The sequence below is a fragment of the Anomaloglossus baeobatrachus genome, chromosome 9 (genome assembly GCF_048569485.1).
Source record: "Anomaloglossus baeobatrachus isolate aAnoBae1 chromosome 9, aAnoBae1.hap1, whole genome shotgun sequence".
In the NCBI taxonomy this organism is placed as follows: domain Eukaryota; kingdom Metazoa; phylum Chordata; class Amphibia; order Anura; family Aromobatidae; genus Anomaloglossus; species Anomaloglossus baeobatrachus.
The window spans coordinates 161,721,680-161,749,334 of record NC_134361.1 but is presented as its reverse complement, the minus strand read 5'-3'; the positions used below and the strand labels follow the sequence as shown (position 1 = coordinate 161,749,334).

Here is a 27,655-nt window from a genome sequence, read left to right as displayed (position 1 = left end):
AACCACCAACCGATTCTGGGAGAAGCTGCAGCCGGCTGCGGGCCCCGTTCATCACTCCGTTTGGTTTACCAGAGACTCCAGTGTCTTGTGTCAGAGTGAGTACACCAGTGCCATCAGGCACCGCACCGCACTGCACTGCAACACGTCACCCTGTACCCCGGCCCTCGACTACTGGGCCCCGGGACCAACACCCCCTACCCACGGAGGGGTCAACACCTAGCTGCGCCATTACACTGCTCTCGGGAGCCCCCATACCTTCACCGCAGTGGTGGTGTCTACAATCACCACAACCCGTGGGTGGCGTCACGAACTAACATTCCAAATCAAACCACCGCGGGCCCGGCCATGGACTCCCTCACCCAAATCCCTGCGTGTAGCGCCAACTCCCTTGCAGAGCGACGTGACCCCTGGGTCCATTGAGAGGCTCGAGCCACCACCCGCAGTACGAGCACGGATCCGAGCGGCTCGGCGGTCACAGCCGAGCCCGCGGGGCGGTACCTACTCCCCACCATAGTTTGCCACGTGGTAGTAAATATTAGGCATTGTATATGTGTCGCCCTGGGCAAGCCAGGGGACACAGGTCACACACCACCACACCCTACATCCCAGGTAGGAACACCTAAGCTGAACCAAAAATCCTTGTTGCCTTCCTCCAGAGGCTGATGATTCACACCAGGGGGTGGGCCAGGCGGTTGGCTCCGCCCACCGAGGAGAACACAGCTCTGGAGGCGGGAGAAGCCAGGCAGATGAGTGGAGAGATTAGCCCAGGCAGGGCTTGTGTAAACAGCTAAGAGGAGTTAAGGAAGTGAAAGTAGGAGTGAAGTAAAGTGGTAAAGGAGGAAAGCAAGAGTGGTGACAGAACAGAAAGAGTGTGCAAAGCCTGAAGAGTCCAGCTGTGTGCAGGGCAGGTCAGCAAGGTCAGCAATGGCGGTGACTGTCTGGAGGGGGACCGTTTGGAAGTTCCTGGAAGGACCCCGTAGGCTGTGTGCCCGGCGGTCTGGAGCAGTGTTCCGAAGGACAGTCAGCACCAGGGCAGGGGCCTCTCGGACCCCGGCAAGGCTTGGAGTCGCCAGAATTTGCCGAATCCGTCAGTGAAGGGGACTTAGATCCCCCAACAACCAAGTCCCGATTGAAGGCAACAGCCCAGCCAGTGTAAAAGAGACACCGCCACCGCCAAGGCACCAGTTTCTTAGGGCCAGCGCCTGCGGGTAAAGAGTAGAGCTCCTCCGGTCCAGCTTGAAACCGGGGAGCGGGTTACCGGTGGGGACCCATCGCAACCAACAAATACACCAAGGTGCAAGGAAAAGGGACATCACCGTCACCTACTGGGAGAGCAATTGCAGCCGTCCGTGGGACCGTCTTACCAGCCGTTTGGTTTACCGTACAAACTGTGTCAACGTCTCAGGCTGAGTGAGTACCACAGTGCCACAAGGTACAGCACTGCCCCCGCGTCCCTGCGCCCACCAGGCCCTGCACCTCCCAAGCCATCACCGGGCCCCGGGATCACCAACCCCTACCCACGGAGGGGCAACACAACACCTGGCTGCTCCGCATCACCATCCCCGGGATCCCCGTATTGAGCAGCGGTGGTGAAATCACCACAACCGTGGGTGGCGTCACGGACAATAAACAATCCCCACACCCAACAACCCCCTTTCACTCACAGGCGAGGAGTGCCGCTCGAGAAACCCCCCGGGATCCGGCCCACCGCTCGAGCCACCACTGAGCAGCAGCCGCCGGACCCGAGCAGAAGGGGTGAGCGTAGTGTGCTGGCACCCTCCTCCCCGCCCGCGACAACTTGGCGTCACGAACAGGATCTTACCGCTCTGCCGTTTGGTAGAGGTGCGCCTTGTTACCGCCAGAGGTATCCGGCAGAAAAATTTCAGAAGCCGCCATCTTTGGCGCGAAAAGTTCCCGCTCGAGCGTCTTCTCGAGCAGTAGAGGCGCGAAGGCCAAAACCCCGCCCCGAGAGAGGAGGGGCCGGAAAGAGCTAAGGGGGACGAAATGGCGGCTGGCCGCATGTGAGCGCGGCTGTGGAAGCAGGGACGGCAGGGCCCTGCGGCCATTTATTGGTTCCTGGAAGAGGCCGCTGCTAAAGATGCTGAGGCCGACCAACAACACCGTGGTCCCCGCGCCCGGCATGGCGGCGTGGGTGGAAGTCCGGACCGCCCAACTAAGCAGCCGTCTGCAGGTCCGCATGCAGCTCCTCCTGGAGGAGTGGGAGGCCGACATGGTGGAAGTGGTGGCTGCTATGTGGAGATGCGAGGTGGAGGAAGATTTGGAGGAACGGGTAAGAGACCCACGTCCCTGTATTCCTGAGGGATCGGCCGCTGCGGCTGAGGGGCCCGGCCTACACCCGTTCACCCTGCTGCCTCTCCCGCTACCTGCGTTAGCTGCTGCTGCCCCGCCACTAGGCCCGCTACCACCACCACCGGTAGCGGTACCCTGCCAATCCGCCCCGGCGGACAGACCTGCAGCAGAAGCTCATGACCACCCTGAACCGCTTCTATGGAAGAAGCCAAAGGCTGAGCCCGTCAGCAAAGATGCACCGGAGGCACGGCGGGGATGCATCTGCCAGGAGGCAGAGGAGGCCATGTCACAGCGGGGTCTCTCATTACTGAAGGTGCCGGTCGTAGCCGACACGGAGGGACTCTGGCTGGGTCCGTCCCCCGCACACGCTGAACCGGAGCAAACAGAAAGTACTCCCGGCTGGGAGCGGCGGCAACATCAGCTGCGCAGGGAGATCGATGCCCGAGAGGGGTGTAAAGCGGATGTGCATGCCTGCATGAATATGGAAGAAGATCGCCTGCAGCGAGCTACCATTGGGGTCCAGAGCGGTGCACCATGTGAAGGTGGCACTAGAGCCCCACGAGTGAGAATGGACTGTTGAGCCGCAAAAGGCAGCGGAGTGCCGCTGCACAGTCCCCGTTGGGACCACCACTTTGTTTATTTAAAAGTTTGAAAGAATGATAAGTGAAATTACCGAAGAAGTTACCTGATTTTCTGTGTGATTGAACCGGCCGGAGCCGGCACCGTTGTCCCTGTGGGGACCGTTTAAAAAGTTGTTTTGCATGGGAACTATCCATGGACAAGCCTGTGAACTTGCAGGGCAACCACAGACGTTAGTGGCTTGTAAATATGTTGTTTGCCGTTACCGTTTCCGCAATGCCGCCTCCGGAGAGGCAGGTTGGAGGGAGGGCCCTCAGCAGAGCAGGCTGGGGCCCAGCCACCAAAGGAACCGGTGGCTACCCTCTGGAGGGAAGGACAGATCCCGCTCGGGTACCGTGTGCTGGACTGTGGGTCAAGGGGTGCTGCCTGGGCTTTAGGGGCAGCATCAGGGCCAGGTTGCTTGGGTGGGAGAGAGCGGAAACCGTAACCGTAAACCGTTATGCAACGTTAAAAGAAATGTGCCTCCCGTTTTGGGAAGAGTTATTGAAAATGTACACATGTTATATTATTATCATGTTATCTTTTGCAGAAAAATAAATCCGGTGTTGGACGGCAGCCCGCGGACGGTCTGCATTTTGCTAAGGGGGAATGTGTCGCCCTGGGCAAGCCAGGGGACACAGGTCACACACCACCACACCCTACATCCTAGGTAGGAACACCTAAGCTGAACCAAAAATCCTTGTTGCCTTCCTCCAGAGGCTGATGATTCACACCAGGGGGTGGTCCAGGCGGTTGGCTCCGCCCACCGAGGAGAACACAGCTCTGGAGGCGGGAGAAGCCAGGCAGATGAGTGGAGAGATTAGCCCAGGCAGGGCTTGTGTAAACAGCTAAGAGGAGTTAAGGAAGTGAAAGTAGGAGTGAAGTAAAGTGGTAAAGGAGGAAAGCAAGAGTGGTGACAGAACAGAAAGAGTGTGCAAAGCCTGAAGAGTCCAGCTGTGTGCAGGGCAGGTCAGCAAGGTCAGCAACGGCGGTGACTGTCTGGAGGGGGACCGTTTGGAAGTTCCTGGAAGGACCCCGTAGGCTGTGTGCCCGGCGGTCTGGAGCAGTGTTCCGAAGGACAGTCAGCACCAGGGCAGGGGCCTCTCGGACCCCGGCAAGGCTTGGAGTCGCCAGAATTTGCCGAATCCGTCAGTGAAGGGGACGTAGATCCCCCAACAACCAAGTCCCGATTGAAGGCAACAGCCCAGCCAGTGTAAAAGAGACACCGCCAAGGCACCAGTTTCTTAGGGCCAGCGCCTGCGGGCAAAGAGTAGAGCTCCTCCGGTCCAGCTTGAAACCGGGGAGCGGGTTACCGGTGGGGACCCATCGCAACCAACAAATACACCAAGGTGCAAGGAAAAGGGACATCACCGTCACCTACTGGGAGAGCAATTGCAGCCGTCCGTGGGACCGTCTTACCAGCCGTTTGGTTTACTGTACAAACTGTGTCAACGTCTCAGGCTGAGTGAGTACCACAGTGCCACAAGGCACAGCGCTGCCCCTGCGTCCCTGCGCCCACCAGGCCCTGGACCTCCCAAGCCATCACCGGGCCCCGGGATCACCAACCCCTACCCACGGAGGGGCAACACAACACCTGGCTGCTCCGCATCACCATCCCCGGGATCCCCGTATTGAGCAGCGGTGGTGAAATCACCACAACCGTGGGTGGCGTCACGGACAATAAACAATCCCCACACCCAACAACCCCCTTTCACTCACGGGCGAGGAGTGCCGCTCGAGAAACCCCCGGGATCCGGCCCACCGCTCGAGCCACCACTGAGCAGCAGCCGCCGGACACGAGCAGAAGGGGTGAGCGTAGTGTGCTGGCACCCTCCTCCCCGCCAGCGACATATATAGTATTCCAAACCAATGTACAAAAGGAAAATAGACCAAGGTAGTACCTGAGAAATTGCACAGTTTGACTTCTTCTAACGCTGGCCCTGACTGTAACTGACTTTTGGAGTAGGGCTTATATTTCAAGCATACTCTAAAAATGCTACAAAATGCTAGGGCTTATTTTTGAGGTAGGTCTTATTTTTGAGGAAACACGGTACCTCAATTGCTTTCAGCTTGCATTGCTCCAGAGTTCGAGGACATATGTTACAAAGACTAATTAAATAGATTAAGCCCGAATGGCACTTTTTGTGGTGGTCATTATAATTTGTGCAACCAATTTATTAATGGGAAATTACGGAGAATGTATAAGGTATCGCATATTGTGCCTGAATAAATTATAGATCCTCTTACAGAGGGTATATAATTTTCTGCCCTTATGAGATTTTCTATATTGAAAAACCATGACTAATTGATGTCAGATTTAGGGAGCACTTTAATTCTGTTACAATAGGGAAAATATTGCCTTGATTAATTACCGTAAGCATGTTAGGAATGACCATTAAGGTGACCCCAAGGCTTTACATTTTGTTGCTATTGAACAAGTCACACCTTTTAGGATGAGTCGGACATCGCCATAAGGTGTTACAGGCAAAAGCAAAATATATTCTGCTATCTCGAGCACTTGGTAATTTGCGTCTGAGCCAATCTAATAATCTCCATGTACTTGTGTATATAGGAATATATTCCTCCTTTGTCTTATACTTTTCTGTTTGCTCTATGTTTCTATTTTCCAGATTTCTATATTTCCCATTGTATCCTATAATCAACATGTTTACTATTAACTTTTGTGATATTGCATACAATGTTTTTGTATCCTCCAGAGGGCGTCTGTCAAACCTGTATATACAGTATGTAGTGAGGACATATCCTCTGGGTCAAAGACCAGAAGAAGCGCATGTTAGCGTGAAATGGTTGCGGCCTTTAGTGCTACAGACATACAAAAATAATAAGAAAGAAGAAAGGAAAATACACCATACAGGCAGAAGCGTAGGCGCACAGCCCTTAGGCTGGTTTTATACTTTTAGTGATTCACGGTCTGAGTTTGAACCATGATGCATGCACTACTTGTGGGTCTCCCGACCCAAACTCAACAGCCTCATATGAGTCTGTAGAGTTCGTGGAATGAGACCTTCAGCCAGTACAAGCATCGCGGTCTGTAACACAGGTGTGTGAATTGTGCCTTAAAAGAAACCCATCACCAGGTTTTCCCAATATAAACTTCAGTCACCACATTTATGTAACTATTGTAGTACTCTAGCAACCTCATATAAGCCCCCAGCTCCTTCTGCATAGCCCAAAAAACAACTTTTATAGACCTCTCATTCGGCTTGAATTGGTCCGCTGGACATTGCTGGTCTTGCTCGCTGCCTACTCTCTTCCCGTAATCCCCATCCTCCTGCCTTGCTTCATCTGGATAACGCTTCCTACTTCACCCACACAGCATCTTTTTACTTCGGAGGCATACTTTCTCTGACCTGCTGAGCGGGCAGAGGAAAGTACAGTAATGCGAATGTGTCGGCATTACTTTCTGGTCATTTGCACTTTTTTGTCCTTTTCTGGCACATGCACATTACAGTAATTTGCTCTATTCTCCATAGAGCAGAGCAAATTATACCTGTGCAAGTGCATGATTGGATGTTTAACCCCTTTCCCCAAAAGGATGTTGTATTTAAGTCCTGTGAATGGGGCCTTTATATGCAGAGGGAGCTCAGACGTTAGCAGATAGGGGCTATATTATATACATTGGAGATCAAAATTAGAGAACAATGTATGATCACTTGTTATTTTCAGAAATAATATAATCTACATTGATCAACATTTGAAGGTTTTTTGTAAGGGGTGCACCATGTCACTAGAACAGTGTTTTACAAAAGATCCAAAGTTTATCAACATAAAACTTTTATTTTGCCCAAAACGTGCTGATCATAATTAGAGAGCAGCAATGACTGTAGCACAGAGAAAGATAATAAGTACATTTTCTGAAGGTAACAACAGTCACCAATCAGTAGGATTGTACAGACCTTTGCTGTGAATGATTTCATCACACCTATGGCTACAGGACATCAATAGTCTCTCACACTGCTCTGGTGTGATTTTGGTCCACTCTTCTTACAGTCTCTTCCACAGTTTTTTTTTTTTTTACTGTTGTGGGTTTCATGGCCATAACTTCTTCACCAAGGATTTTCCAGAGGTTTTCTATTGGGTTTAGATCAGGACTCTGGGCTGGCCATGTCATTGTTTCAATGTTTTTTGTTGCAAGGAACTGCTTTACCCGTTTTGATGTGTGACAAGGAGTATTGTCCTGCATGAAAATTGCTGGCTGATTGAGAGATGATCACAAGTAAGGAGCCATGTGTTGTTGAAGAACGTTCTATTACACAATTGCATTCACTCTGCCATGTAGTTGTATGAGAAGTCCAACTCCTGCTGCAGAAAACATTCCCCAAACCATGACACTTCCTCCACCACCTTTCACTGACTTCTTAACATACTTTGCATTTAGTCTTTCACCAGTTTGTCGACGCACATAATGTTTCCCATCTGACGCAAATACATTAAACTTGCTTTCATCACTAAAATGAACTGTGGACACTTCTCCTCACCAAAGGTGAGTCTAGCCTTTTGATTCCTTCTGCTAATGAGAAGTTAGGTCACTGCAGAGTGGGCTTTCAGTCCAAATTCTCTTAAACATTGTAACACTGCATGACGAAACAGATCCTTACCCTGTTCAGTGCTGAACTGGCAACTGGCGAGGAATTCCAGCTGCAGTGTTGAAACGATTACCCATGGAGAGTCTGCTGTCCTCTCTTGCATTTCTGTTTCGAGGGCAACCAGCCTTCTTGGGGGACTTGAAAGAGTTTGTGGTGTTGTAAAGATGTAATATCCTCGAAATTACAGACTTGGAACAACCAACTTCTCTTGCTATGCCTGATAAGGTCACCTCTTTGACCTTCATCTGGACAACCTGCTGCAGGAGGGTTTCAGTCACTTTGGAACGACTCACCATTTTTGCAGTGAGTGCAAACTGGAAAGTTAGGCTGCCAGTTACATAGGGTTTGTCAGATAATTGAGGAAATTAGCCCCAGGTGCCAAATTAACACCAATAACTTGCAACTATCTGAAAGTGTTCTCTAATTTTGATCAGTGTTCTTTTTCATTTATCTCATTTACTTTTTTATTATGTGCTTTTGAAAAAAATCAATTTTATGAAATAAGCTGACAATAGTGCTAGTTTTACTCATGTTAGGATGTAATCACATAGGACGACACAATTACCGCAACATTTAGGAAATTGTGTTTTGTTCTCTAATTTTGATCTCCAGTAAGCTAACATCTACTCTCTCTGATTTGTCTGAAATCCATTCATGGCTATTAACGACTTAAATGCCTCTGTCCATCTTTACAGTATTGTGGTAGTCTCAAAATGTCCCATTCAAATTTTCAACTCATCCTGCAAAAAAACAGACCCTCACACATTTATGTCAAGGGAAAAAAAGAAAGTTATGGCTCTTGAGAGGGCTAGAAAAAAAAAATGTAACCCCTCCCCCGTTCTTAAAAAAAAAAAAAAAATAATAAAAATGTTCCACAAAAGACTATATACTAGTATCTATAAAGACCTGTAAAATAAAAATAGATCATTATTTATTCTGCATGGGGAAAAAAATACATAAAACAATTTCAAAATGCTCTTTGTTTATTAAGCCTCACAAAAATATGAAATAAAAAGTGATCAAAAAGTCATATTTATGCTAAAATAGTATAAAAAAAAGTACAGCACATTCAGCAAAATAAAAAAGAGACTCATAGCTCCAACAGAATAATAAAAAAAGTTATGCACTTAAAAATATGACGACCAGAGAAAATATTTTTAAAGAATGATTCTTTGAAAAATAAACAAATCAATATAGAGAGGGTGAAAAAAGTTTTGAACATGTCACCAATATTCTAAGTAAATATATTTCTAAAGGTGCTATAGACATTAATTTCTCACCAGATGTTAGTAACAACCCATCCAATACGCACACGCCAAGAAATCAAACCATAGATATCCATAACTTAAGCTATGTGAAATAAGGAGAAATGACACAGGGAAAAAGTATTGTACATGCTTACTGACATGTATTTAATACTTCGTACAAAAGCTTTTGCTGATCATTACAGCTTCAAGATGCCTCGTGTATGAGAAAACCAAGTCGCATACATTGCTCAGGTGTAATTTTTGACATTTTTCCACACAAACACTCTTCAAATACTGAAGGTCCCGTGGGCTCCTTCCATGAACTCTGAGATGTAGTTCTTTTCACATACCGTATATGCCGGCGTATAAGACGACTGGGCGTATAAGACGACCCCCAACTTCTGCCCTAAAAATATAGAATTTGGGATATACTCACTGTATAAGACTACCCCGCTCCCAAATGAAAAAAAGTCTGCTTTGATTGCAACATGTTAATTTTAATTCCGCGAGAGCCGTACAATATGTTTTTAAAGGGCCATTGACAGATCAATTGCTCCAATGTTCACTTAGTACAGCAAGGAATGCTCCTCCCTGCTGTATAAAGCCACATCTGGACTGAAACAATGGTACTACACTCTGCTACAAACAGACACACACAACTCTGCTACAAACAGACAAACACACACAACTCTGCTACATACAGACAAACACACACACACACAACTCTGCTACATACAGACAAACACATACAACTCTGCTACATACAGACAAACACATACAACTCTGCTACATACAGACAAACACATACAACTCTGCTACATACAGACAAACACATACAACTCTGCTACATACAGACAAACACATACAACTCTGCTACATACAGACAAACACGTACAACTCTGCTACATACAGACAAACACATACAACTCTGCTACATACAGACAAATACACACAACTCTGCTGCTCTGTGGGGCCTGCACCCGCGGCTCGGCGGGTACAGCACCCGCGGCATCGGCGGGGGGGGGATTGGCAGGGCATACATCTGGGGGGTTAGAAGCAGCTCACCGGGGCCCATAATGGGCACAAGTCCCCCTGTGTTAGATATCTCCCCCATAGTGCTGCCCATGGCCCCTATATAGATCGCACAAGTCCCCCTGTGTTAGATATCTCCCCCATAGTGCTGCCCATGGCCCCTATATAGATCGCACAAGTCCCCCTGTGTCAGATATGGCCCCTAGGCTGCTGCCCATAGTAAAATAAAACCCTCTTTCCTTACCTCCTCCAGCGCTGAGCTCCCTCCTGTCTGGCTCCGTGCTTCTGTTCTTCCACTTCCTGGTTCTCAGTGCGGTCATGTGATCGGCACAGCAGGCTGAGCTCTCTGCCTGATCACACTGGAAGCAGGGACACGGGGAGAAACGCTGCAGGGGTAAGTAAAGCTTTTTTATTTTAGAATGAGCAGCAGCCTGGGGGCCAAATCTAACACAGGGGGGTGCATGTGCGATCACACTGGGACGCAGGCTCATAGAATATGCACCGCTGCCCCAGCCCCTCACTGCGTGCGATTTCAGCACCATTGGAGATGGACAGCGGCTGTGCATATTATATGAGCGGGTGCAGGAGATCAAAGGATGCAGGCCGCAGCGTTCCCCTGTGCTCCAGAGCTGCTGCCCCCACCTCCCCTGGACGCTGCAGTGTACATACACCCCCCCCCCCGTATATCCGGCGTATAAGACGACCCCCCACTGTAGCCATTATTTTAAGGGGGTAAAAAGTCGTCTTATACGCCAGTATATACTTTTTATTGGATTCATGTCAAGTGATCGGCGTGGCCATTCTAGCAGCTTTGAAAACACTTGGAAACGCATTGACCTAAAACCACCTTTCATCTATCACCTTCTGGATCTCCTTTTTATTTCAGCAGTGCAGATTATATCCATTCCCATGGAAATGGTTTACAATAAAACAGATAGAACTTGTATGTGAAAAACTGATGTGTAAATTAGGCCTAAAGGATGAAGAGTAGTATTTTTATCAGAGAAGGCTCTGGTCAAAGGCTGATGTGTGAGGCTGTATGTAGCATAAAGGAGTCACATGAAAGACACAGTGTGCGGACAGTGTGTTGTGCAGCAGTGACAGCAGTGGCTGTGGGAGCACCAGGATTACCATGCCAATGGAACTCGACAGAGGGGTAGACAAAGCTTATATGGCCCATATTTTAAGTTGTGATGGCTCTATCACAATGTGAAATGTCAATGAGGTTTTTATATTTCTTTGACAACACTTTTTGTTCCAGCAGATTGCAGGTTGCTGCAGAATACACCGCCGCTCCTGTCAGCTCCACGCAGCTAATGAAGGGAATAGCGCGATCAGCTGAGCTGTCACTGAGGTTACTCGCTGTCACTGGATACAGCGGTGGCCGCCGGTAACCTCAGTGACAGCTCAGCTGATCGCGCGGCTGTCTTCAGTTGCTGCGTGGAGCTGACAGGAGCAGCTGTGTCTTCTGCAGCTCTGGTCACCTTCATGCAGCAGAGCTAGAAGCGACGCTGGACCATCCTGGATTACGCCGGACATGGAGGGCTTTTTCGGGCTTATTAAAGTGGTGAACGAGGGTATATGTTTGTGTTTTTTATTTCTAATAAAGGATTTTTTCGGGTGTGTGTGTTTATTTACTGTCACTTACAGATTAATCATGGAAGGTATCTCGGGGAAACGCCTGACATGATTAATCTAGGAGTTATTGGCAGCTATGGGCTGCTGCCAAAAACTCCTTATTACCCCGATTGCCAATGCACCAGGGCAAATCGGGAAGAGCCGGGTACAGTCCCAGAACTGGCGCATCTAATGTATGCGGCAATTCTGGGCGGCTGCTGGCTGATATTGTTAGGCTGGGGGGATCCCCATAACGTGGAGCTCTCCATCCTGAGAATACCAGCCTTCAGCCGTATGGCTTTATCTGGCTGGTTTTAAAATTGGGGGGGACCGCACGCCGTTTTTTTTAATTATTTAATTATTTATTTCACTGCACAGTATAGACACGCCCACCGGCTGCTGTGATTGGGTGCAGAGAGACACCTGTCACTCAGCATGGGGGCGTGTTTCACTGCAACCAATCATAGGCGCCGGTGGGCGGGGAAAGCAGGGAATACTGCTCATTAATAATTGTTTAATGAGCGGCCGGCTTTTTCAAAATAGTAAAAGCCGCCGGAGCAGTGTGAATGCCGTGCAGCGCCGCGCAGGAGATTGGGGATCGGTGAGTATATGAGAGAGGGCTGCTCAATTCAGTTACTCAGGAGTTTAGCGGTCACCGGTGAGTCCTTCACTGGTGACCGCTAATCAGGACGTGACACAGACAGAGCCGCAGCATGACAATGAAGTCGGGTGAAGTTAACCCGAGTTCAGTTTGATCGTGTGGCTCTTTCTGTGTCTGCTGTCATCTGCCATTCAGCTCTGCTACATGGCTGTCTGTGTCTGCTGTTAGCGGCCATGTAGCAGAGCTGAATGGCAGATGACATAGTAAAAACGCATCCCTACACATTACACACGCTTGGCAAGTCAATAAATAAAAAAAAAAAAAAAAGGGTGCCCAATGCATACGTCACAGAACACATGATCTAAAGGATCGCACACAAAATTGATCAATTTAACATAGACTACTAACGCACGTGTGACAGCAAATGAACGACCTACGTGCGATCTCATTAGATCACATATGCGATCTGGGCGTGTCACATCGCAAACGTGATTGCACAACAAATTGCAACGTGTAAAGCAGGCTTAAGTCATAATGAGTAATATATTGAAAGTATGAAGGACAATATGTCTTACCTGAAATGGGTAGGGAAATCGCTCAATGATACTAATCTGTTCGGTATCTGCAAATTCATCCCTTGTCTGAAATAATGAGAAAGATAGTTAGTACAGCATGTTACTAAAACAGAATTTTAAAAGCTTATGAAATCTAAAGATGACAGATGATCACAATTGGTTACTGTCATCAGGGCCGGCGTCAGCACGCGGCATACCCGTGCAAATGCCGGGGCCCTGGAGAGCCGGGGGGGGCCCACTCGGCCTCGTCAGTTCTGGTGCCCCTTGGCCGGGGCCCCCTTGCCTTAGTTCTGCTGCCCCCGGGCCGAGTTCCGGGGACCGCAGTCCTCGGCAGGAATCTGCAGCGCCGTCTCTTTAAGGCACGCAGACTTCCTGGTTTGAACTTCATCTGTGGGCGGAGCTACCGACCGGCCTGCTCAGTCCCACAGATGAAGGAGTTGCAGTGCTAGCCAGCGACCCAGAGCACAGCTCTTCTCTCCGGCGCTGTGTGGCCCCCTCTCCACCGTGACTTGAGCGGTATGTGCCCTCCCCGCCCCCCAATTTATGGGCCCAGGTGAGCTGTATGGGCTTCTCCTCCCTTAGGTGTATGTCCTGCCCCCCCCCCCCCGGTGCTCGGTGCTGTATGTGCTGGCCCCTGGAGCTGTGTGTGGGACCTCCAGAGCCGCGTGTGTGTCTGTATGTATGTAGCAGAGCTATGTGTGTATGTATGTAGCAGAGCTATGTGTGTATGTATGTAGCAGAGCTATGTGTATGTATGTAGCAGATTCATGTATGTATGTAGCAGAGCTATGTGTGTATGTATGTATGTAGCAGAGCTATGTATGTATGTGGCAGAGCTATGTATGTATGTAGCAGAGCTATGTGTGTATGTATGTAGCAGATTCATGTATGTATGTAGCAGAGCTATGTGTGTATGTATGTATGTAGCAGAGCTATGTATGTAGCAGAGCTATGTGTGTATGTATGCAGCAGAGCTGTGTGTATGTATGTAGCAGAGCTATGTGTGTATGTATCCAGCAGAGCTGTGTGTGTCTGTATGTATGCAGCAGAGCTATGTGTGTATGTATGTAGCAGAGCTATGTGTATGTATGTAGCAGATTCATGTATGTATGTACCAGAGCTATGTGTGTATGTATGCAGCAGAGCTATGTGTGTATGTATGTATGTAGCAGAGCTATGTATGTAGCAGAGCTATGTGTGTATGTATGTAGCAGAGCTATGTGTGTATGTATGTAGCAGAGCTATGTGTATGTATGTAGCAGATTCATGTATGTATGTAGCAGAGCTATGTGTGTATGTATGTAGCAGAGCTATGTGTATGTATGTAGCAGATTCATGTATGTATGTAGCAGAGCTATGTGTGTATGTATGTATGTAGCAGAGCTATGTATGTAGCAGAGCTATGTATGTATGTATGCAGCAGAGCTGTGTGTATGTATGTAGCAGAGCTATGTGTGTATGTATCCAGCAGAGCTGTGTGTGTCTGTATGTATGCAGCAGAGCTATGTGTGTATGTATGTAGCAGAGCTATGTGTATGTATGTAGCAGATTCATGTATGTATGTACCAGAGCTATGTGTGTATGTATGTGTGACGCCCTGGGCAAGCCAGGGGTCACAGGTCACAACACCACCACACCCTACACCCCAGTTAGGAACATCGAAGCTAACCCAAATCCTTGTTGCCTTCCTCCAGGGGCTGATGTTCACACCACGGGGTGGGCCAGGCGGTTGGCTCCGCCCACCGAGGAGTTCACAGCCCTGGAGGCGGGAGGAACCAGGCAGTTTAGTTCAGTTGAGAACAGAGTAGAGTCGAGTGCAGTTGAGAACAGAGATGAGTTGAGTGGAGGAGTAAACAGTCAAGTCTAGTGAGGGAAGTGAAAGAGTAAGGAGGAAAACAGTGAAGTGGTAGAGGAGTGAAGCTGAAGTCAAGTAAAGTAACAAGCAACAGTAGTCAAGCCTGAAGTTGGTCCGTGGCTGTGTGCCTGGACAGTGTCAGCAAGGTCAGCAGACGGCGGTGATTGTCTGGAGTGGGACTGCTCGGAGGTTGCTGGAAGGACCGCGGACAGGTAGTGGCCCGGCGGTCTGGAGCAGTATACAAAGGACAGTCAGCACCAGGGCAGGGACCTCTCGGATCCCGGCAAGGCTAGGAATCGCCATAATTTGCCAAATCCGTCAGTGAAGGGGACGTCTGTCTCCCAACAACCAAGTCCCAATTGAAGGCAAAAGTCCAACCATTGAGGAGAGACACCGCCACCGCCAAGGCACCAGTTTCTCAGGGCCAGCGCCTACGGGCAAAGTAGGGCTCCTCCGGCCCATATCCAAGCCGGGGAGCGGGTTACCGGTGGGAACCCATCGCAACCAATATCAACAGAGGTGCAGGACAGAGGGACCGTCACCTACTGGGGAAAGCAAGTGCAGCCGTCCGTGGGAACCGACCAACCAGCCGTTTGTTTACCGAGAACTGTGTCATCGTCTCAGGCTGAGTGAGTACCACAGTGCCGGACAGCGCTGCCCCTGCGTCCCTGCGCCCACCAAGCCCTGCATCACCCACCTCATCACTGGGCCCCGGGATCACCAACCCCTACCCACGGAGGGGCAACATAACAACTGGCTGCTCCATACCATCCTGCCCGGGATCCCCATACAGAGCAGCGGTGGTGTTAATAAATCACCACAACCGTGGGTGGCGTCACGGACAATAAACTCATCCTAAAACCAATCCCCTTTTCACTCACGGGCGAGGAGCGCCGCTCGAGTCCCCGGGATCCGGCCCATCGCTCGAGCCACCGAGCAGCGGCAGCAGCAGGCCGCAGTGCCAGCCGGACCCGAGCACAGGGAGAGCGCGGCGTCCCCTCCTCCGCCCGCGACAACTTGGCGTCACGAATAGGATCTTACCGCTCTGCCGTTGGGTAGAGGTGCGCCTTGTGACCGCCGGAGGTATCCGGCTGAAAAATTTCAGAAGTCGCCATCTTTGGCACGAAAAGTTCCCGCTCGAGCGTCTTCTCGAGTAGCAGAGGCGCGAAGGCCAAAACTCCGCCCCAATAGAGGAGGGGCCGGAAAAGAAGCTAAGGGAGACGGAATGGCGGCTGGCCACATGTAGCCGCGGCTAGACAGATAAAGACGCTGGGGCCCCACGATCCGCCGACCCCTGCAAAGAATGGCCGCTCCCATTAGCTATGCGGAGGCTACCGAACCGGTGCCCGGAACAGCGGCATGGCTGAGGGCCCGGACGGCGGGGATCTGCCGACACTACCGGGACCAGATCTGCCGGTTGATGGAACAGTGGACCGCGGAGGTGGAGAATGTAGCTGCGGTTGCACGAGTATATGGAATGGAGGCCATGATGGAGGAGCTGGTGAGTGACCCACGCCCCTATGTCCCCGAGGGACCGGCCGCTGCGGCTGAGGGACCCGGTCTACCCCTGGCCCCCATGCCACCTCTGCCCTCCTTGCCCGTGCACCGCGCTGCGCCTGGCCCATCGGGCGTACACCCCTTCGTGACCGGGGCCGAGAGAGTGGCAAGCCTAGAAGCTGCGGCAGCTGGCGGCAACCCGCCTGGCGCAGAGACGGATGATAGTAATTCCGGGCCTGACACTGAGCCCATGTCGGAAGAGGATGGGTCCGCCGCAGCCGAAAGATCTGAGTAAGGGCAGCGGAGCACCGTTGTCCAGTCCCCGTTGGGACCACCATTGAGTTGTGTTTGTTGAAAAGTTGGAAAAATGATAAGCAAAATAATAACCGAAGTTTAACCTGATTATCTGAAACCGTGATTTGCAACCGGCCGGAGCCGGCACCGTTGTCCCCGTGGGGACCGTTTGAAAGTTTGGCATGGGAACTATCCATGGACAAGCCCGTGAACTTGCAGGGCAACCACAAACGTTAGTGGCATGTAAATAGTTGGTTTACCGTACCGTTTCCGCATTTGCCGCCTCCGGAGAGGCAGGTTGGAGGGAGGGCCCTCAGCAGAGCAGGCTGGGACCCAGCCACCACAGGAACCGGTGGCTACCCTCTGGAGGGGAAGGACAGATCCCGCTCGGGTGACTTGTGCTGGACTTGGGTAAAGGGGTGCTGCCTGGGTTTTAGGGGCAGCATCAGGGCCAGGTTGCTTGGGTGGGAGAGAGCGGAAACCGTACCCGTAAAACCGTTAGTAACGTTTAAGAAATGTGCCTCCCGTTGTGGGATGTAGTTATAAAGTGTATTATGTTACCGTTTACCTTTTTATATATTTACAGAAAATAAAACCGGTGTTGGACGGGCAGCCCGCGGACGGTCTGCATTTTGCTAAGGGGGAATGTGACGCCCTGGGCAAGCCAGGGGTCACAGGTCACAACACCACCACACCCTACACCCCAGTTAGGAACATCGAAGCTAACCCAAATCCTTGTTGCCTTCCTCCAGGGGCTGATGTTCACACCACGGGGTGGGCCAGGCGGTTGGCTCCGCCCACCGAGGAGTTCACAGCCCTGGAGGCGGGAGGAACCAGGCAGTTTAGTTCAGTTGAGAACAGAGTAGAGTCGAGTGCAGTTAAGAACAGAGATGAGTTGAGTGGAGGAGTAAACAGTCAAGTCTAGTGAGGGAAGTGAAAGAGTAAGGAGGAAAACAGTGAAGTGGTAGAGGAGTGAAGCTGAAGTCAAGTAAAGTAACAAGCAACAGTAGTCAAGCCTGAAGTTGGTCCGTGGCTGTGTGCCTGGACAGTGTCAGCAAGGTCAGCAGACGGCGGTGATTGTCTGGAGTGGGACTGCTCGGAGGTTGCTGGAAGGACCGCGGACGGGTAGTGGCCCGGCGGTCTGGAGCAGTATACAAAGGACAGTCAGCACCAGGGCAGGGACCTCTCGGATCCCGGCAAGGCTAGGAGTCGCCATAATTTGACAAATCCGTCAGTGAAGGGGACGTCTGTCTCCCAACAACCAAGTCCCGATTGAAGGCAAAAGTCCAACCATTGAGGAGAGACACCGCCACCGCCAAGGCACCAGTTTCTCAGGGCCAGCGCCTGCGGGCAAAGTAGGGCTCCTCCGGCCCATATCCAAGCAGGGGAGCGGGTTACCGGTGGGAACCCATCGCAACCAATATCAACAGAGGTGCAGGACAGAGGGACCGTCACCGTCACCTACTGGGGAAAGCAAGTGCAGCCGTCCGTGGGATCCGACCAACCAGCCGTTTGTTTACCGAGAACTGTGTCATCGTCTCAGGCTGAGTGAGTACTACAGTGCCGCAAGGCAAAGCGCTGCCCCCGCGTCCCTGCGCCCACCAAGCCCTGCATCACCCACCTCATCACTGGGCCCCGGGATCACCAACCCCTACCCACGGAGGGGCAACATAACAACTGGCTGCTCCATACCATCCTGCCCGGGATCCCCATACAGAGCAGCGGTGGTGTTAATAAATCACCACAACCGTGGGTGGCGTCATGGACAATAAACTCATCCCAAAACCAATCCCCTTTTCACTCACGGGCGAGGAGCGCCGCTCGAGTCCCCGGGATCTGGCACATCGCTCGAGCCACCGAGCAGCGGCAGCAGCAGGCCGCAGTGCCAGCCGGACCCGAAAACAGGGAGAGCGCGGCGTCCCCTCCTCCGCCCGCGACATATGCAGCAGAGCTATGTGTGTATGTATGTATGTAGCAGAGCTATGTGTGTATGTATGTAGCAGAGCTATGTGTGTATGTATCCAGCAGAGCTGTGTGTGTCTGTATGTATGTATCTAGCAGAGTTGTGTTGTGTGTGTCTGTATGCATGTATGATGTGTATCTATGTATGTCAGTGTATATGACTGTATAGATGTCAGTTCTATACGTATTTTTGTGAGTTTGTCTTTAAATATGTATATGTATGTGTACGTATGTGTGTGTCTGCGTGTGGATGGGGCCCACCGGGACTCTTCCGCCCGGGGCCCACAAAAACCTGGAGCCGGCCCTGACTGTCATTATAGAGAGGGTTCCTTTTTGGTAGAACTTGGTTGGTCACTATGTATTGTTTGACTTTGACCTATAATAGGATTTGTTGGGTTCCATCCTTTGTTTGCTGCTTTTACTGAAAAAATAGTGTTGCATACTGTGAAATGTATAGTGTGCTCAAAAAGCAGAGGTATCCAGCTCATCTGTTGGGAGGTCCAGCATGCACGGATCAAAACACTCTGAAAGAAAGCCATGGACCCCATAGGGGGGAGGGGCGACATGACCAGAGGGAAGGGAGGGAGTGAGGGGTTAATAAAGTGAATTAAAGGGCATTATGGGCCCTTATAGGGGATTGGTGGAATAGGGTCACTGTAGGGTGGGGAGGGGGCTAGTATATAAACTATAGGGGAGGGGTCTTACCTTCCTTGTGACTCCGGACAGCAAAGGATTCCGACCTGACCAACGGCATGGCGGACCTCCAGGAACTGGACAGGATGATCCGATCAGCGATGGCGGTGCACGGGGCCCAGGCAGTGCAGTCCCACCTCAGGGCTGCCTGGGTTTCCCCGTCGGCACCTGCCCCTTGTTCCCCCCTCGGCCGCGGGCGGCGTTCCAGGCCCACCCCCCATCAGGTATTCCCCGGGCGCAGGGGGGGCAAGGAGGCCCAGTGAGAGCCCCCCTCGGGACCCTCCGCGGCGGGGCGGGCAGCGGCTGCTTCCAGCGTCTGCCACGGCCGCAGGGAGGAATCTCCGGCGAGGCCGCGGTGGCCACAAAGGGGGCGTGGCCAGCCCGGGGCCTTCTTCTGATGTCGGGCCTCGGGCTGGAGTGAGGAGCCCAGCGGCGTCTCCCGGCCGGGAGCGAGCCCGGCGACGATCTGAGGCCAGCGGTGGCCTGGACGAAGGTGGGCCCGGCCTGGGGCCTACTTCCGGTCCCAGGCCTCGGGCTCAATTTTAACAGGCCAGCGGCAGCCCGGGACCGGGGGCGTGCCCGGCGGAGATCGGAGACTTCGAGAGGGGGCGTGCCCAGCCTGGGGCCTGCTCTTGGTGACGGGCACCCTGCGGTGGGACACGGCCCTGCGGCAGCTTCCACCTGGGAGCGGGCCCAGCAGTCGAATGAGGCCAGCAGTACCCCCCGTGGGTGGCGGGGGGGCTGGGCGCAGGCAGCCAGCGGGGGGACCGGTGTGTGCAGGCGGCACCCGGATACCCGTGAGGCTGCGGGGAGCAGGGGGGACGGCGGGAGCCCTGCGGTTCCCGCCAGGTCCCTCAGGTCATCAGTACTGCGCCCGGCAGCAGCGGTCTCCCCCTCCCGGGGAAGACCCAGCGGGATGCCACGGTTGGGGCCCCTGGAGGGCTGGAGGCGACGGTGGGGAGCCCCCTGAGCTCAGGGAGAGGCTCCTCCAGGAAGAGGATTCGGTCAGCGGCGGCCCGGGGGACAGGACGGTCTCGCGGGCTGTCGCCGCATAGGAAGAGACTGATGCCCACCGCCAGTGCCCACGCGGCGGCCCAGGAGGGCGGCCGTGGTGGAGGGGATGCATCGGCTGTGTCCTCTGAAGCTGGAATGGTGGAGGACGACTACAGCGAGGAAGAAGAGGGAGCCCTCAGGTCGGGGGACGAATCTGACGAGCAGATGGCAGAGGACGTCGCGGTACCGATTTCCATTTCTGCGCCACGGTCGGGTGAGCTAGCTGTGGATTCGGCATTGCTTGCGGCGCGGGGTGCTAGTTTTGGGGAGGTGGCTGCGGGCACGGCAGCGCCAGGGGGGGGTCAGCATTGCTTAGTCAGTTGCTGGGCTTGTTGCAGGGTTTAGCGCGCGCGCCGGCGGCAGCAGCGGCCTGGACGGGTCGACGGTGGATGGCGCAGCGTCGGTCAGCAGTGAGGCGGCGCCGGTAGGGACGGGTGCGGTTGGTGGAGTAGTGGAGCCCGCGGGTAAAACAGCAGTAGAAAAGGAAAAGGAGGATGAGGTGGTGCGTTTGGATGATAGGGCCAAGTTTACGTGTGCTTTGAGGGACCGTTAGGGGCTCACCTCAAGAAGGAGGTGAGGGACAAGATTTGGAAGGGGGAGTATGTGAAGATATTTTCCCTGCTACCCCTAAAAAAAAAAAAAAAAAAAATTTAATCTGGACAAGGTGAAGCCGAACGACTCCAAGAAGGAAAGGGAAGAGGAAGAAAAACGCCGTTATAGGCTCATTCCTCGTTCCTTTTTCCAATTGGCTGCAGGTGTTCGCAATTTTGTCACGTGTAATAGGGGAAAAGGAGCCGGAGCACTGCTCGGCTCTGTTTGGTTTTCTGGATGCACTTGGGGTGGCGTATCGCACGGACAGGGGCTTGTCATGGCTGCGGTATGATGAGCAGTTTAGGCAGCGGAAGGCGTTGCGGCCCGGCATGCAGTGGGACCATAAGGACATTTCTTTATGGAGGCGTTTAATGGCGGCCCTGAGCCAGCCCTTTCATGGCGGCGTCGGGGGGAACGGGAGCCGGGCCCTCGGGTACCCAGAAAAAGGGATTGTGCTGGCAAGTTAACGACGGCCAGTGCAAATTTGGGGCAGCATGCAGGTTCGAGCATGAGTGCTCCGGCTGCGGGGGGGACATAGTTTTTTCCAAATGTTTTTTTTTTTTTAAAAAAAAAAATGGGAAAGGCAAGGCTGGGGACGGGTTTGGTAAAAGGGAGGACACCGGTGAAAATAGGGGCGATGGCGCCGTTTTTAAATAGGTATCCGGACGGGGCAGCGGCGTCAATTTTGCGGTTTGGTTTTTATACGGTTTTCAGATTCCGTCGGCGGTTGAGGCATTGCCTCCGGTTTGTCGTACTTTACGGTCGGCGAGGGAGCACCCTATGGTTGTGGGTGGGAAGTTGGGGACAGAGGTTGAGTTGGGCAGGATGGGGGGTCCATTTGAGAGCCCGCTGTGCAGTAATCTGGTGGTGTCCCCGTTGGGGGTGGTGCCAAAGAAGGAGCCGAATAAATTTCGGCTCATCCATCATCTTTCATTTCCGGGGGGGTCGTCAGTGAATGATGGCATCGCGCCAGAATTGTCGGCAGTGTACTACGTCTCGTTTGACAAAGCGCTGGACTTGGTACGGGCGGCGGGATGCGGTGCATTAATGGCAAAGGTGGATGTAGAATCGGCGTTTCGTTTGCTGCCGATGCATCCGGAGAGCCAGCACCTTCTGGGTTGCTGGTGGGGGGATGAGTTTATGTTGATCGTTGTTTGCCTATGGGCTGTTCAATTTCTTGTTTGTATTTTGAGGCGTTTAGTTCCTTTGTTGAGTGGGTGGTGCGGGACGTGCCTGGCTTGTCCTCCATTATCCACTATCTAGATGATTTTCTTGGTGTCGGTCCGGCGGGATCCATGGTTTGCGCTGGCTCGTTGTTCACCTTACAGAGAGTGGCGGATAGCTTTGGGATCCCTTTGGCACAGGATAAATCGGAGGGGCCGGCATCGGTTATGCGGTTTTTTGGGGATTGAGATTGACTCTTTGGCTATGGAATGCAGGCTGCCGGAGGGGAAGATGGTGGACTTGTGGTGCATGGTAGCAGCAATGCTGGCAGCATGGAAAGTGCGGCTGAAGGTGTGCAGTCTTTGCTCGGGAAGTTGAACTTTGCGTGCAGGATTATGCCAATGGAGCGGGTGTTCGCCAGGATTTTGGCTGCAGCTATGGCAGGCGTACGGTCCCCGGCGCACTTTGTGCGGGTCACGCGGGAGATCAAGGGGGATTTTCTGGTTTGGGATGTTTTCTTGCAACGTTTTAACGGCCAAGCCTTGTGGTTGAAGAAGGTGGTGCCCAATGGTGCGCTGGAACTGTACAGGGACGCGGCCGGGTCGGCGGGTTTCGTTGCCCCTTTTTCACGGACATTGGTACATTGGGAGGTGGCCTGAGGAATAGCGGCAGGTTGGTCTGGTAAGGAATCTGGCCTTGCTTTAGTTATTTCCGATCGTGGTGGCGGTGGAGTTGTGGGGGTCGCAATTTTTGGGACGTAAAGTGTGCTATCACTGCGATAATCAGGCGGTTGTGCATGCGATAAACAGCTTGTCAGCAAAGTCCGGACCGGTAGTGGCTTATCTGCGGCATTTGGTGCTCAAGTGTTTACTGTGGAACATTCATGTGGTTGTGAAACATGTGGCGGGGGTTGATAACGGGGTGGCGGACGCTTTATCTCGTTTTCAGTTCCACAGGTTGCGGGAGTTAATGCCGGGGGCGGACGAGATCGGAGCGATGTGTCCAGAGGACTTGTGGAGCCTGGTGAGGCATTGACTGCGGGTTTAATTAGGAATTCGGTGAGTGGCAGGAGATGCTGGGAGTTATGTTTGGTGACGGGCGAGCAAATTACTTGTTGGCGCTACTGGCATTGGTGAGCAAGGATTTCAGGGCTGGGAAGTCAGCATCAGCAATGATACTTAGGGTGGCGGCTGTGGCCTTTTGGTTGAAGGTCAGGGGTGAGTGGGGCGTGTCGCGGGATTTCGGGTGCGGCAGGCCTTGAAGGGTTTTCGTAAAGGGGCGAAGGAGCGGGACACTAGGCGGCCCATTTCTTTGGTTTTGTTACGGCGATTGGTGGATGGTTTGCAGGAAATTTGTGTCTCAGTTTATGAGAGGGTGCTTTGCAACGGCTTTTGTGTTAGCCTTTTGTTGGGGCGTTGGTGAGCCCTTCCAGGTTCAGGGGGAGTGGTCTGCTGTCCGAGGTTGTGGCAGTGGTGGGACGGAGAGTAGAGTGTCAGCTTAAGCGGTCCAAAACAGACCAGATGGGTCGAGGCAGGTTGGTTGTGATGTACGCGGTGCAAGGGGATGAGTTGTGCCCGGTGCAGATGGTGAGGAAGTTTTGCGGCCTGGGGGCGGTCTTCCGGGCCCGCTGTTATGGCACGTGGATGGGTCTTGGTTGTCTAGTTACCAGTTTGTGGCCGTACTGAGGAGTTGTTTGCGCTGTGCGGGGGAATGCCCGGGAGATTGCGGGTCTCATTCCTTCAGGATCGGGGCAGCTGCAGAGGCTTCGCGTTGGGGCCTGGGTGATGACATGGTGAGACGGATCGGTTGGTGGGAGTCTTATCGTTTTCGGGGTTATGTGCGCCCACAGTTGTTGTCCCAGTGAGGGCTTTATAGAGTTGTTGGTTGTGGCTTTGTCGGGGTTCCTTGCTGAAAATTGGAGTTGGTGGGGTTTTTTGTTTATTAAAGTTGTTTCTTTGGTTGTAGGAAGCTGCCTGATATGGATTCTGGGGCACTCCTTCGTGTTCTGGGGGGCCCGTCGGGCCGACGCTCGCCCGAATGGTCGGCAGTTGGGGTGTGGTCAGATCGCTTGCGTTGGTCAAGTGGTTCGGTGTGCGGGGCATGGAATGGAGCAGGGTTGTGCCGGAGTTTGAATACTATTGCAGGGTGGATAGACCTCCGAACGTGTTGGTTTTTGCACGTGGGGGGGAAATGACTTGGGAGCGCGGGCATCACGTGATTTGATCAGGGACATCAAGATGGATCTATTGCGTTTATGGACCAGGTATCCGGGTTTGATAGTGGTATGGTCGGATATTGTGGCCACATTGGTGTGGAGGGGGGCACGGTCAGTTGAGAAGCTTAATCGCGCCCGGGCTCAAGTGAACAGGGTGGTTGCGCGTTTCGTGCGGAGAAACGGCAGTATTGCAGTGCGACATGCGGATCTGGAGTCGCCGAAGTGGCAGTTTCGGAGGGGTGATGGGGTTCACCTTAATGAGATTGGTTCTGATCTATGGGCCTTGGGTTTGCGTGATGGTGGGGCAAGCCTTGGGTGTGTGGCGGGTCCAGGCCACGTAAGGTGTCACGTGTCCTGTCCTGTGGCGGGGGTAGGTCTGGTCTAGAGGCGGTTGTAAGGGATTGGTGGCTGGACTGAGAGGCACTGTCTTGGTATGGTGTCTCCGGGTTCCGGTAAATTGCAGGCACGGGGTTCTGCAAAGTTTGGGGGGTATTAATCCACGGGGTGATTAATACCTCATCTCTGGGTCGGAGTGTTGCGGCCAGGGATATGGTGGAGGAAGTGGTTTCTGGACCGGGCCTACATGGGGTTACATGTACAGTTATTATTTATGTGTTACCTATTATTTGTTTGGGGTCGCCCGTTGGACGGCGCCCCCTGGTGTTAGAATGTTAATAATAGGTAATAAAGGCTGCTGTGGCCAATTTGTTTAACCAAGTCGCATGCAGTCGGTGTGTTATTTATTAGGTTAAGTTGGGTATACTAACCATCACGACCGGAGAATCCTTCCTCAGTGGTCATGTGCTGTAGTTCTACAGGAAAAAGAAGGATGATCCATCTTCCACTGGGGCTTCCTGACCTGTACTGTACCCTATTTTTATCATTGGAAATAAAGTTTGAAAAAGAATTTTACTACTATCCGGAAGCTGGATCCTCCTCCTCTTTCCTCTTGAAATACAGTGTGTCCACCCATATCCTGTCCACCACCATTAACTTGAGAACGGCGGCAGCTATAGGCATAAAAGTGGTGTCTAGGTATAATAAAGTAGCCATGCACTACGCAACGAAACCACCTATGTGTATTCCACCTGGTGGAAAACAACAGAGTTAGCATTTTTATCTCGACAACGGAACGAGATAGAGAAAAAAGTGAATTACAAAGTTGTAGGGCATCATCAATTCAATATGAATCGACAGCTTGCACACAGAAATGCTATGATTAGAACGTGTAAAACTCATAAGGCTGTGGACATGAAGCGATACCTCATGGAGACCTTTCTACAAGTCATTGGGTATGGTGGCTGTGTGGAATGGCCTCCATGCTCACCTGACCCCATTGGACTTCTTTCTGTGAGGTCACATCAAACAGCAGGTGTATGCGACCCCTCCACCAACATTGTAGGACCTACGACGACACATATCACAGATGCTTGTGCAAACGTGTCACCTACCATATTGCACAACGTGCAGCAATATACAGTATGCTATCCAAAGTCCAGATGTGCATTGCAGCTGACGGTGGCCACTTTGAGCATTAAGCTATGTGCGCACGTGTGCGCTCTGCACCGCACCTAAAAGGTGCACTTCAGAGCGCAGCTGAAAAGCTCCGTTCTGAAGCGCATGGTGCCGGCAGAGAACGTGCGCTCTGCATGCTGCCTCTCCCTATAGACAGCATGCAGACCACAAGGAAGAAGTGACATGTCACTTGTTAGAACACAGCGATTCGGGCAGCAGCCGAATCGCTGAGTTCTAATATGCCACGTGCGCACGGCTCTTGCACAATCTCCATAGACTGTGCAGGGGATGCAGGACGCATGTGTGACGCCCTGGGCAAGCCAGGGGTCACAGGTCACAACACCACCACACCCCACACTCCAGGTAGGCACATCACAGCTAAACTACAAATCCTTGTTGCCTTCCTCCAGAGGCTGATGATTCACACCAGGGGGTGGGCCAGGCGGTTGGCTCCGCCCACCAAGGAGATCTCTGGAGGCGGGAAGTACCAGGCAGATAGAGTCAGGGAGAAGGAAGTGGAAGGAGTGAAGGAGTAAACAAGTAGTGAAAGTAGAAAAGTGGAAAAGGAGGAAAGCAAATGAGGTGACAAGAAGGAAGGAAAGCCTGAAGGGTCCAGCTTTGTGTAGGGCCAGATCAGCAAGGTCAGCGACGGCGGTGACTGTCTGGAGGGGGACCGTTTGGAAGTTCCTGGAAGGACCCCGTTGGCTGTGTGCCCGGTGGTCTGGAGCAGTGTTCCGAAGGACAGTCAGCACCAGTGCAGGGGCCTCTCGGACCCCGGCAAGGCTAGGAGTCGCCAAATTTGCCGAATCCGTCAGTGAATGGGGACGTAGATCCCCCAGCAACCAAGTCCCGATTGAAGGCAACAGCCCAACCTGAAGCAGAGAGACGCCGCCACCGCCAAGGCACCAGTTTCTCAGGGCCAGCGCCTGCGGGCAAAGTGTAGGGCTCCTCCGGCCCAGATTGTAGTCGGGGAGCGGGTAACCGGAGGGAATCCACCGCTACCACAAGTCAACCATAGGTGCAAGGAAGAGGGACATCACCGTCACCTACCGGGAGTGCAGGTGCAGCCGTCTGTGGGACCGTCCTACCAGCCGTTTGGTTTACCGTACAAACTGTGTCCGTGTCTCAGGCTGAGTGAGTACCACAGTGCCGCAAGGCACAGCGCTGCCCCCGCATCCCTGCGCCCACCAGGCCCTGCACCTCACAAGCCATCACCGGGCCCCGGGATCACCAACCCCTGCCCACGGAGGGGCAACACAACACCTAGCTGCTCCCCTTCACCATCCCCGGGATCCCCGCATCGAGCAGCGGTGGTGCTACACATCACCACAACCGTGGGTGGCGTCACGGACATTATCCCAACACCCCAAATCCCCTTTCACTCACGGGCGAGGAGTGCCGCTCGAGAAACCCCCGGGATCCGGCCCACGGCTCGAGCCACCAGTGAGCAGCCGGACCCGAGCAGAAGGGGTGAGCGCGGTGTGCTGACACCCTCCTCCCCGCCCGCGACAACTTGGCGTCACGAACAGGATCTTACCGCTCTGCCGTTTGGTAGAGGTGCGCCTTGTTACCGCCGGAAGAAAAATTTCAGAAGCCGCCATCTTTGGCGCGAAAAGTTCCCGCTCGAGCGTCTTCTCGAGCAGTAGAGGCGCGAAGGCCAAGACCCCGCCCCGAGAGAGGAGGGGCCGGAAAGAGCTAAGGGGGACGCAATGGCGGCTGGCGGCATGTAGTCGCAGCTATAAAAGCAGGGACGCCAGGACCCTGCAAGCATACCGTTCCTGGAAAGAAGAGAGAAAGTCACCATGTGGATGCCGTCCCGAAACACCGTGGCCCCCGCGCCGGGAACCGCAGCGTGGGTGGAGATCCGGACCGCGCAGCTCCACCTAAGGCTGCAGGTTAAGATGCAGCTCCTCTTGGAGGAGTGGGAGACCGACATGGCGGACGGTATAGCCACCGTGCGGAGACGCGAGGAGGAAGCGGAGGAAGGGAGGGTGAGTGACCCACGCCCCTATGTCCCGGAGGGACCGGTCGCTGCGGCTGAGGGACCCGGTCCAAGCCCTCTCCCCCCGTTGCCTCCCTCGCCACCCGTCTCGGGGGCCGCGACCCCGCCACTAGGCCCGCTACCACCGCAACCGGTAGCGATACCCAGCCCGTCCGCCCTGGCGGACCGACCTGTAGCCGGAGCCCGTAGCAATCCGGAGGTGTTGCC

At 53.0% G+C, this 27,655-nt stretch overlaps 1 protein-coding gene across 1 annotated transcript in view; it reads right to left on the bottom strand.

The window, feature by feature from the left end:
- The window catches only part of BTK (Bruton tyrosine kinase), a 275,754-nt gene that overhangs the window by 159,988 nt on the left and 88,111 nt on the right, over positions 1-27,655 (bottom strand). The window contains exon 3 of the mRNA XM_075322776.1: positions 12,608-12,673. Within this exon, the coding sequence (XP_075178891.1) occupies positions 12,608-12,673 (66 nt within the window). The remainder of the gene's footprint in view (positions 1-12,607; positions 12,674-27,655) is intronic.